Here is a 12525-nt window from a genome sequence, read left to right on the forward strand (position 1 = left end):
ATAAACTCAGCTATAAAAACAAAAAACACATGTCTTAAATTACAATTGTTTTATTCCTTTCTGAAAATTGCCTTTGTACCTCAAACTCAGACCCACACAAGCTTAGCAGAAGGGTTTAACAATCAACCCTGACCTTTAAAGTGTATCTTTGAATAACACGTGTTTAAAAGCTTTGTGATTAGACCCAGTCCTCTTGTTTGAACTGCAACGTATAGCTGCTTGGTTCTGGATGTTTATACTGAAAGATACCAGACAACTCAAGAAAGCATTCATTATTTGCCCCGGTCGGAAACAATATGTTAACTCGTTCATTTGTTTCTATTGTATCCACATCACACCTTTCATGATATCTGATTATGAAGATTGGAATTATATATAGGCTGTATATCAGTGCTATTTTAGAACCGAGCAATTGAGTGCTGATTTAAAGCTACGCGTTCGTTCTGTGGTTGAGGTCAGCGCTGGGACCTGTGGGCGCAATCTTCATATCGAGGGAGCAGCAACACGTGTGCAGACCTTGTGTGCCTCTGTTAGTGCAAAGAAATACCTGCAAAGGAAACGTGCTGTATCTCAAACCAGCCTGTACATCTAGACACCAGCAGCAGATTCCCATGTGCTCCCGCAGCACACAGAACAGCTATGTCTGGAATTAATATCATGTTAGGAATTGTGCTGTTCCTCATTGTTTGTGAGTATAATCTTTTTATTCTAGTGCTTTGATTTAGATATTTACAGATGTTAATGGTATGCAAACATTAATTATATTTAAGCTCTGGTAAACCCAATTATTACATTTCAATTATTTTAAAAAGGTTCCAAAAATCTAAACGACTCTGTCTTCTCATTAATTGCACGCACACGTATCATGCTTTTTATTTGTTGCAATCTAAAAGCTGCAATAAGGCTGGTGGCGTCACGATTGCACTGTAATAGTGAGGCATGAAGCCAATCCAAGCAGAGAAGAAATGTCATATGTCTGCTCATTTTGGCTTTTCCGAGGTAATGCTGACAGAACAATTAGACATTTTGAAACTTCAATATTTTTTTTTTCATTTTAGAAAATGCTGATATAAAATCCCTTAATTCTACACTTTATGATTATAAGCATTTATCCCAGACTTTGATTGACTACTTTTTTTTTAAAAGAGAAAATTCCACGATTATGCTACCAAATGGGAATTTGATTGTGAGCTGATATTACTTAGCTGTTTTGCTACCTTACAAATCTTTGAAAATCAAGCCCCCTGTGGACTCGTGTGCCATTCCTGTGTCTTTATAAAGGTGCAGTTCTGTGCAATTCTCGATCAGAATGTTAGAAAATCAGTAAATGGTGAAATTTTAAGAATTTCTCTTTTGCCTCTTATTTCACATGAGTGGCTCCAATGTATTTTACGGCTCACATTTCTAAAACACGTCCCATTAAAATATGTCCCCTTGTGTTTCTCCAATAGTGTTTTTACAAGAAACGTGTCAGACAAATATGAGATTAAAATGAGAATGAAACAAGATTCTCAAGACAGAGATGAGCTGCACATTTTACTAGGAAAGCAAATTTAACCAAACTCTTTCAGAAAAGAATTGCGTTTTACAATCAAAAACTGCTTTCCAGTCCTGTTCTACAAACTGCCATGAAGGGGATCCACATAATTACATAAAGAGTCTGTACTGTATATTGTTTGGATTTATCATAGATTCGAAGATTGTTTGCGGGATCTCAGTATGGCAAAAGTAGCAATGAATTCCCAGTTTTATAATTGCGATTGAATTATAGTCGGCGTTTGTGTACATTATTATTATTATTATTATTATTATTATTATTATTATTTATTATTATTATTATTATTATTATTATTATTAAATGATGCTTTTTGTTTGTTTGTTTTTTTTGTTCAGCTGCTTCTGATCTGAAACACCAAGTCCAGTCAATGGCTATTGAAGAGGTCCTTACTGGAGAGAATATAACTCTCAAATGTGACATGAAACATGACGGGGAAACCTCTTGGTTTGTACTTTATCCAGAACAAGCTCCGATTCACATCTTTCAGGGTGTTTTAAAACTAATAGACAATACAACAAACTCTGCATACTTCAACGGCTTCAGTGAATCTCGTTTCTACCCCCTGCTGAACCGCACGACCTGGACTATCAGTATGAGGATAGACAATGTTTCTCAGCAGGATTTTGCTTTGTATTTCTGCATGGTTCGAGTGAGAGGAGAAATGAAATGTGGAAATTTAACAAAACTTGTGTCGGGTAAGATTTCTCTAATTATCGCTTTTAATATAAGAACAGAATGCACGTGTATATCCCGCCTATCATATTCCTGTATGACGCGATTACATTCTTAAACATTTCTCCTTTCTAAATGTAATCTTAGAGTTTGACATACTAAAGTAATGCTTGTAGCAGGTTCATGAATGTACATTATAATGCGGGGGTATATGGAGGCTGTCTGTTTGTATGCGTGTCTCTGTTTTCATGTCACGCAATCTTTTCACATAGCTAGAGAGAAGCTCTTATTCAATCGTGATAAATCTTTATCTGGACACAGGTCAGCACAATCAGACGGTGAGGGAAAATACTCTGACCAGGGACCGTGTGTCACTTATATTTGAGGCGCACCATCCTCAAAGGGTGACGGTAATTCGGTGGATTATTCAGTTTACCGAACCGCTGATTGCATGGTATTCCACAATAAGTGAGAAAAGAGAAATCAACATTTCCACAGACGTTATTATTTAAAAAAAAAAAACACAGATAGACAAATGTTAACCAACACCTTCATGATATTTGATTTTTTTTTGGATACATGAAAATAAATACAAATACATACATATATTATTCCCGAGATGATAGCGGATAGTTTTATGAAAGTAAAACAGCATGCGTGCGTACAAAACATCTGCTGATAAGAAAACACATTTTAAAAGTAGACTTTATTATAGCTGAAATTTGTAAAAGTTAACAGAGTTACGTTATTTGTATTTTTTTTTTTTTTTTTTTAGCGCAGAACTCACCGTCAGAACCGAAAACAGAAACGAACAATGGTAAGGAAGCCCTATTTATTATGGGAATGAAAAAAAAAAACATTAATTAATTAGTATAGGTGACAGACACCAATGAGTGACTGTTGGCTGCATTGGAGATTATAATTCCTCAGGTGGTCTGACCAGCCCTTGATGCGGTCATTCTGAGGCATTTTAAATAGCCAGTCCTTGTGGCCTTTAGGAGCTACAGCTCCAGTGCTGGACCGGGGCTTGGTTCAAAGAGGTTTCAATCTTTTGTAAACCACTCTGCTTCGCACCCTCCACTGGCTACCTATCTCTGCTCGCATTCAATTCAAGACACTTGTTGTTGCCTACTGTTCTATTCACCACACTGCTCTCTCCTATCTCCAATCCCTCGTGTCCCCCTACACCCGCTCTCGCCAGCTCCGCTCCTCTGCTAACTACAGGGTTTAAATGAAATAGCTTCAATAAGCGCAAGCAGATTTCACGTATTTTATTTGCGATCGCAGCTGGATATGTCGGTGCACTTCTAACTGATCTTGGAAAGCTCAGACTTCTCCTTTAGCTGATCGTTTTGTTTCTGATTTCCAGGTTCAAAAGGTGAGCTGTGGTGTAGTTTGCTGGACTGCGTCTCCTTAGTATTCGTGATCGTCTCCTCTGCCTTCGTCTGTTACTTAGAGAAAAGAGGTACTTTGGACAATCTCTCAACTGCTTGTATTCAAGTATAAAAGCTGCATTTCTATTTGTATGTAGCCTAGAAGCACTTTGCATCCGATCTGATGATTATAAGCAGGAGTTAATTTGTAAGCAAAAAGGTACCAGAACTTATCATTAAGGAATATGGACAGCGTTTATGTTGATAGACTGAATGATTGACTTGCAGTAGGTCTCACATATGCTTCATGTTCTCCTGCTTGTGGATAAGGGCTTTGTGCCTTATTGTTGGTGTCGGTAGCTGCATGCTGACCTTTGCCTAGTCGTGTTTCAACATAATCTTCACGTTTGAACAATTGCATTTCACCATTTCAGGTGCTATGTATATAGTTATTTTCTGCAACAACTTTTAAATTTAATTACATTTTTTTTTACAGTTCATCATTTGCAATTTAGTTGTTTTTTTTTTTACTGCAGGAGGAAGAAAGAGGTGTACAGTACGCCGGTCTAGATCTGACAACAACGCCCCAGTGCAAAAAATACATGAAAAGGAGAGAACACGATTCTAGGCAGTGACCTATTTCTATACTTCTATGTTTTGTTTTTTTTCTTAAATGTATTAATTTAAGCAATTATAGGGTACAATTAGTATAACAATGCAGGTGGCAAGTCAATCCAAGCAACGTCCCTGCAGGTAACACTGAATCCCCCACACTGTACTTCCCCCCAACGTCCCAGAATTCGATCAACGAAGAAGTTTTCATGTGTGATTTTTTTTTTTTTTTTTTATCACTAGAGACTTGGGCCAAATAAAGATTTATCTTAAAGCTTCCTGAGTTTCCATGCAAAGCCTTTCTTTCTCTCTAGGAACGCCCCACCCCTCTGTTTCTCATCAAGTCAAGCAAATGAAGTGAAAGTCTGGTATGATATTGAAAATGACCTGTGCAGAGGGCTAAATATTTTCCTGGCCCGTTTCATGAATGTTCTGAGACTGCAATGTGCTTGCGAGGACGCAAATGTCTTCGCTGCGAGCGCTTCATAAAACACATCGCAAGCGCTGTCGCTTGGGTTCACTGTTCTGCAATCTGCGTTGAGAAACAATCAGTAACTACGGTAATCAACTTTAAAGTACAGTGATATAAAGTAAAGATAAATGCATTGTCTATAATGTGTTACTAATAGTTCAGTATACAAATAAAATGTGAAAGACAATATATATTTTAGTTGCGTTCTGGTATCTTCAGATTTAGTAACACAACGCTCTACTGTATACTTAAGGCTTATCCGTCCTGAATACACATATGGTCCTTGCTGCATGTTTATTGTGCTGTAAGGCAGCAAGTGTTCCCGATGGAACAATAGGTCTAGAAGTGAATACCATTTTAGGGAGTCAAATTGAACTGTGTCAGAAAACAGTACTAGTGGTGATTTCCATGAGAGTAGATGTTGAACTTCATGTTGATTTGAACTCTGCTCTCGTCAAGATAAGCACCAACTAAGACGTACCTTTGCAGTAAACTAATGTGATCCATCTGCATCTCCATCCATTTGCGTTGTTTTCCATCTGATGATGTAGATATCCTTCTGTCTGGTGTTAATGGCTGAAGTGTAATGCTGGCTCCAGGGATCAGATTATTTTGCCTCCCCAGCGCATCAGCCACACACAACTTCAAATTAAGCATTACAAGGAATGGCAGGGATGTGATAAATAGAGATAATCACCCATCAAATATTACTTTCACACACAATACTCCGAATGTGATTCGTTTGGTATAAAAACTACTTCATTTAGGAGCTGAATGAATTAGTGCACTCCTCCAACCCAATCTCTATCGTTCAGACTTCTTTATTTCTATGTTTACTTGGGTGGCATAGCACAGAATCTTGTGTGTAAACAAGGCTTAAAAAATAAGTTTGGTATCACACCTTTCTTTTAAGATTTAAAAAAAATAATAATAATAATAATAATATTAGGATTCAATCGCTCTTTTTCCTCTCCTCCTCCTCCTCCTCCTCGCTGGAAGAGTCTTCGTCCCCGACGACAGATTCACTCAGAGCCTGGAGGTGATCCAGAACAGAACTGAGAGATTCTGCAACAATAAATACAAACAGGACAGTGTCATACAGACAAGGCACCCAAAAGACATTTTGGACTTTGTGCAATATAGAAGAGATTTTGGACTTTCCTAAGATAAAATAAAACACAGACGGGAAGGCACCTCAATACATTTACAAATTATGAACCCAATTTCAGCGCATTTTGATGGGACGTTCTCTCTGTATATGTAACAATGTACTGTTATGACCAGAAGTTTTGCATCACCTAGAATTTAGCTAAGTGGTGTTATTTACAAGCATCCCCTGAGTGAATTAAATGGGTGACATAATAAAGAATTGAACTGAATTGCACTATAATTAAAAAAACTTTCTTTGTCAGTGTCTTACAACAAAAAACACTACAGCAACATGTACATTCTCGAGGAAGAACAAGGTGTTAACTGTCATGAAATGGGTCTATGGAAAAAGACACAAAAAAAGCCTATGTGTGGTTTTGAGGAGCTTGCTTTTGTTTTTAATAATACCTGAGTGTGGTTTTGAGGTTGCAGGTAGTTGCTAAGCAAATTGTGGGGCTATGAAGGAAGAGGCGCTTGATTTACTGCACTCAAGTGTCATGATCCATTTTTATGGATATATAAAAATAAACTCACCTGTGGCCATTTTTAGGCATGCTTTCTTAAAACAGGAAAAACGAAGAGTACATTAACTTTTCATCCAGGAATCAAATTATATTGCAAAACCCTGCAGCTGTAGAGAAATTATTTGAAGTCTATATGGTGCTTGTTCATTACAGTGTTAAAACTGAGGTCAGGCCAGCAGGGTACAAACAATGCGCACGCGATAAAGTGTTAGAAGACTCAAGCTTTAGGCTGACGCACTGCGTGAAGAGCTCTGGCGTTCTGAACTGCTGCGTACGTGTTGCGTGACCACAGTGAAAATAAAGTGTGAACCACAGGGTGTGACGTGGTTGCGAATTCATTTACAAATCTACGATGTTCTGCGTTTTAGTTAGCCTACTTAAAAACAAAAGAAAACAAACAAACCAAAACAGAAAAAACCATACACTTAATTTTTTTTTTTTTTTTTTTAAACACACACTTTCAAAATCAGTAATAACAGAGATTGTGTTTGTGATTTGAGGCAAAATAAAGAAATTCGTGTCTGATTTTGTGTAAAAATTCGGAGTATTTCAGATCTAAATCAATGCTTATTAAAATCCAACACACACCACTTGTATTATATGTATTTAGATAGCTGCTCATCCAATCGTAATAACACTTGGTTAGGACCTTCTTTAGCAGCAGTTATTGAAAATATCGGAATCAGTTTTATATGATGGAACCTGTTCATCACCATATATCCGCTACTGTACTTTCTACACCACACTCATAACAATAAACTCAGCTATAAAAACAAAAAACACATGTCTTAAATTACAATTGTTTTATTCCTTTCTGAAAATTGCCTTTGTACCTCAAACTCAGACCCACACAAGCTTAGCAGAAGGGTTTAACAATCAACCCTGACCTTTAAAGTGTATCTTTGAATAACACGTGTTTAAAAGCTTTGTGATTAGACCCAGTCCTCTTGTTTGAACTGCAACGTATAGCTGCTTGGTTCTGGATGTTTATACTGAAAGATACCAGACAACTCAAGAAAGCATTCATTATTTGCCCCGGTCGGAAACAATATGTTAACTCGTTCATTTGTTTCTATTGTATCCACATCACACCTTTCATGATATCTGATTATGAAGATTGGAATTATATATAGGCTGTATATCAGTGCTATTTTAGAACCGAGCAATTGAGTGCTGATTTAAAGCTACGCGTTCGTTCTGTGGTTGAGGTCAGCGCTGGGACCTGTGGGCGCAATCTTCATATCGAGGGAGCAGCAACACGTGTGCAGACCTTGTGTGCCTCTGTTAGTGCAAAGAAATACCTGCAAAGGAAACGTGCTGTATCTCAAACCAGCCTGTACATCTAGACACCAGCAGCAGATTCCCATGTGCTCCCGCAGCACACAGAACAGCTATGTCTGGAATTAATATCATGTTAGGAATTGTGCTGTTCCTCATTGTTTGTGAGTATAATCTTTTTATTCTAGTGCTTTGATTTAGATATTTACAGATGTTAATGGTATGCAAACATTAATTATATTTAAGCTCTGGTAAACCCAATTATTACATTTCAATTATTTTAAAAAGGTTCCAAAAATCTAAACGACTCTGTCTTCTCATTAATTGCACGCACACGTATCATGCTTTTTATTTGTTGCAATCTAAAAGCTGCAATAAGGCTGGTGGCGTCACGATTGCACTGTAATAGTGAGGCATGAAGCCAATCCAAGCAGAGAAGAAATGTCATATGTCTGCTCATTTTGGCTTTTCCGAGGTAATGCTGACAGAACAATTAGACATTTTGAAACTTCAATATTTTTTTTTTCATTTTAGAAAATGCTGATATAAAATCCCTTAATTCTACACTTTATGATTATAAGCATTTATCCCAGACTTTGATTGACTACTTTTTTTTTAAAAGAGAAAATTCCACGATTATGCTACCAAATGGGAATTTGATTGTGAGCTGATATTACTTAGCTGTTTTGCTACCTTACAAATCTTTGAAAATCAAGCCCCCTGTGGACTCGTGTGCCATTCCTGTGTCTTTATAAAGGTGCAGTTCTGTGCAATTCTCGATCAGAATGTTAGAAAATCAGTAAATGGTGAAATTTTAAGAATTTCTCTTTTGCCTCTTATTTCACATGAGTGGCTCCAATGTATTTTACGGCTCACATTTCTAAAACACGTCCCATTAAAATATGTCCCCTTGTGTTTCTCCAATAGTGTTTTTACAAGAAACGTGTCAGACAAATATGAGATTAAAATGAGAATGAAACAAGATTCTCAAGACAGAGATGAGCTGCACATTTTACTAGGAAAGCAAATTTAACCAAACTCTTTCAGAAAAGAATTGCGTTTTACAATCAAAAACTGCTTTCCAGTCCTGTTCTACAAACTGCCATGAAGGGGATCCACATAATTACATAAAGAGTCTGTACTGTATATTGTTTGGATTTATCATAGATTCGAAGATTGTTTGCGGGATCTCAGTATGGCAAAAGTAGCAATGAATTCCCAGTTTTATAATTGCGATTGAATTATAGTCGGCGTTTGTGTACATTATTATTATTATTATTATTATTATTATTATTATTATTATTATTATTATTATTATTATTATTTTATTATTTTTTTGTTTGTTTTTTTTTTTTTTTTGTTCAGCTGCTTCTGATCTGAAACACCAAGTCCAGTCAATGGCTATTGAAGAGGTCCTTACTGGAGAGAATATAACTCTCAAATGTGACATGAAACATGACGGGGAAACCTCTTGGTTTGTACTTTATCCAGAACAAGCTCCGATTCACATCTTTCAGGGTGTTTTAAAACTAATAGACAATACAACAAACTCTGCATACTTCAACGGCTTCAGTGAATCTTGTTTCTACCCCCTGCTGAACCGCACGACCTGGACTATCAGTATGAGGATAGACAATGTTTCTCAGCAGGATTTTGCTTTGTATTTCTGCATGGTTCGAGTGAGAGGAGAAATGAAATGTGGAAATTTAACAAAACTTGTGTCGGGTAAGATTTCTCTAATTATCGCTTTTAATATAAGAACAGAATGCACGTGTATATCCCGCCTATCATATTCCTGTATGACGCGATTACATTCTTAAACATTTCTCCTTTCTAAATGTAATCTTAGAGTTTGACATACTAAAGTAATGCTTGTAGCAGGTTTATGAATGTACATTATAATGCGGGGGTATATGGAGGCTGTCTGTTTGTATGCGTGTCTCTGTTTTCATGTCACGCAATCTTTTCACATAGCTAGAGAGAAGCTCTTATTCAATCGTGATAAATCTTTATCTGGACACAGGTCAGCACAATCAGACGGTGAGGGAAAATACTCTGACCAGGGACCGTGTGTCACTTATATTTGAGGCGCACCATCCTCAAAGGGTGACGGTAATTCGGTGGATTATTCAGTTTACCGAACCGCTGATTGCATGGTATTCCACAATAAGTGAGAAAAGAGAAATCAACATTTCCACAGACGTTATTATTTAAAAAAAAAAAAACACAGATAGACAAATTTTAACCAACACCTTCATGATATTTGATATTTTTTTTGGATACATGAAAATAAATACAAATACATACATATATTATTCCCGAGATGATAGCGGATAGTTTTATGAAAGTAAAACAGCATGCGTGCGTACAAAACATCTGCTGATAAGAAAACACATTTTAAAAGTAGACTTTATTATAGCTGAAATTTGTAAAAGTTAAGAGTTACGTTATTTGTATTTTTTTTTTTTTTTTTTTAGCGCAGAACTCACCGTCAGAACCGAAAACAGAAACGAACAATGGTAAGGAAGCCCTATTTATTATGGGAATGAAAAAAAAAAACATTAATTAATTAGTATAGGTGACAGACACCAATGAGTGACTGTTGGCTGCATTGGAGATTATAATTCCTCAGGTGGTCTGACCAGCCCTTGATGCGGTCATTCTGAGGCATTTTAAATAGCCAGTCCTTGTGGCCTTTAGGAGCTACAGCTCCAGTGCTGGACCGGGGCTTGGTTCAAAGAGGTTTCAATCTTTTGTAAACCACTCTGCTTCGTACCCTCCACTGGCTACCTATCTTTGCTCGCATTCAATTCAAGACACTTGTTGTTGCCTACTGTTCTATTCACCACACTGCGCTCTCCTATCTCCAATCCCTCGTGTCCCCCTACACCCGCTCTCGCCAGCTCCGCTCCTCTGCTAACTACAGGGTTTAAATGAAATAGCTTCAATAAGCGCAAGCAGATTTCACGTATTTTATTTGCGATCGCAGCTGGATATGTCGGTGCACTTCTAACTGATCTTGGAAAGCTCAGACTTCTCCTTTAGCTGATCGTTTTGTTTCTGATTTCCAGGTTCAAAAGGTGAGCTGTGGTGTAGTTTGCTGGACTGCGTCTCCTTAGTATTCGTGATCGTCTCCTCTGCCTTCGTCTGTTACTTAGAGAAAAGAGGTACTTTGGACAATCTCTCAACTGCTTGTATTCAAGTATAAAAGCTGCATTTCTATTTGTATGTAGCCTAGAAGCACTTTGCATCCGATCTGATGATTATAAGCAGGAGTTAATTTGTAAGCAAAAAGGTACCAGAACTTATCATTAAGGAATATGGACAGCGTTTATGTTGATAGACTGAATGATTGACTTGCAGTAGGTCTCACATATGCTTCATGTTCTCCTGCTTGTGGATAAGGGCTTTGTGCCTTATTGTTGGTGTCGGTAGCTGCATGCTGACCTTTGCCTAGTCGTGTTTCAACATAATCTTCACGTTTGAACAATTGCATTTCACCATTTCAGGTGCTATGTATATAGTTATTTTCTGCAACAACTTTTACATTTAATTACATTTTTTTTTACAGTTCATCATTTGCAATTTAGTTGTTTTTTTTTTTTACTGCAGGAGGAAGAAAGAGGTGTACAGTACGCCGGTCTAGATCTGACAACAACGCCCCAGTGCAAAAATACATGAAAAGGAGAGAACACGATTCTAGGCAGTGACCTATTTCTATACTTCTATGTTTTGTTTTTTTTCTTAAATGTATTAATTTAAGCAATTATAGGGTACAATTAGTATAACAATGCAGGTGGCAAGTCAATCCAAGCAACGTCCCTGCAGGTAATACTGAATCCCCCACACTGTACTTCCCCCCAACGTCCCAGAATTCGATCAACGAAGAAGTTTTCATGTGTGATTTTTTTTTTTTTATCACTAGAGACTTGGGCCAAATAAAGATTTATCTTAAAGCTTCCTGAGTTTCCATGCAAAGCCTTTCTTTCTCTCCAGGAACGCCCCACCCCTCTGTTTCTCATCAAGTCAAGCAAATGAAGTGAAAGTCTGGTATGATATTGAAAATGACCTGTGCAGAGGGCTAAATATTTTCCTGGCCCGTTTCATGAATGTTCTGAGACTGCAATGTGCTTGCGAGGACGCAAATGTCTTCGCTGCGAGCGCTTCATAAAACACATCGCAAGCGCTGTCGCTTGGGTTCACTGTTCTGCAATCTGCGTTGAGAAACAATCAGTAACTACGGTAATCAACTTTAAAGTACAGTGATATAAAGTAAAGATAAATGCATTGTCTATAATGTGTTACTAATAGTTCAGTATACAAATAAAATGTGAAAGACAATATATATTTTAGTTGCGTTCTGGTATCTTCAGATTTAGTAACACAACGCTCTACTGTATACTTAAGGCTTATCCGTCCTGAATACACATATGGTCCTTGCTGCATGTTTATTGTGCTGTAAGGCAGCAAGTGTTCCCGATGGAACAATAGGTCTAGAAGTGAATACCATTTTAGGGAGTCAAATTGAACTGTGTCAGAAAACAGTACTAGTGGTGATTTCCATGAGAGTAGATGTTGAACTTCATGTTGATTTGAACTCTGCTCTCGTCAAGATAAGCACCAACTAAGACGTACCTTTGCAGTAAACTAATGTGATCCATCTGCATCTCCATCCATTTGCGTTGTTTTCCATCTGATGATGTAGATATCCTTCTGTCTGGTGTTAATGGCTGAAGTGTAATGCTGGCTCCAGGGATCAGATCATTTTGCCTCCCCAGCGCATCAGCCACACACAACTTCAAATTAAGCATTACAAGGAATGGCAGGGATGTGATAAATAGAGATAATCACCCATCAAATATTACTTTCACACACAATACTCCGAAT

General features: G+C 37.4%; 2 protein-coding genes and 1 pseudogene across 2 annotated transcripts; 2 read left to right on the forward strand and 1 right to left on the reverse strand.

The window, feature by feature from the left end:
- The window catches only part of LOC121298644, a 145912-nt pseudogene that overhangs the window by 54778 nt on the left and 78609 nt on the right, over window positions 1–12525 (reverse strand).
- Window positions 506–4415, forward strand: LOC121298734. The gene is made up of 5 exons (XM_041225946.1): window positions 506–688; window positions 1894–2253; window positions 3006–3047; window positions 3600–3695; window positions 4140–4415. The coding sequence occupies exons 1-5, from the start codon at window positions 640–642 to the stop codon at window positions 4229–4231; spliced, it is 639 nt and encodes a 212-aa protein (XP_041081880.1). The 5' UTR covers window positions 506–639; the 3' UTR covers window positions 4232–4415.
- LOC121298731 lies at window positions 7620–11851 on the forward strand. Its single transcript, XM_041225940.1, has 5 exons — window positions 7620–7802; window positions 9004–9363; window positions 10116–10157; window positions 10710–10805; window positions 11251–11851. Exons 1-5 carry the CDS (start codon window positions 7754–7756, stop codon window positions 11346–11348), a joined length of 645 nt encoding a protein of 214 aa, XP_041081874.1. The 5' UTR covers window positions 7620–7753; the 3' UTR covers window positions 11349–11851.

This window comes from Polyodon spathula, chromosome 24, assembly GCF_017654505.1.
Source record: "Polyodon spathula isolate WHYD16114869_AA chromosome 24, ASM1765450v1, whole genome shotgun sequence".
NCBI classification, from domain to species: Eukaryota; Metazoa; Chordata; class Actinopteri; order Acipenseriformes; family Polyodontidae; genus Polyodon; species Polyodon spathula.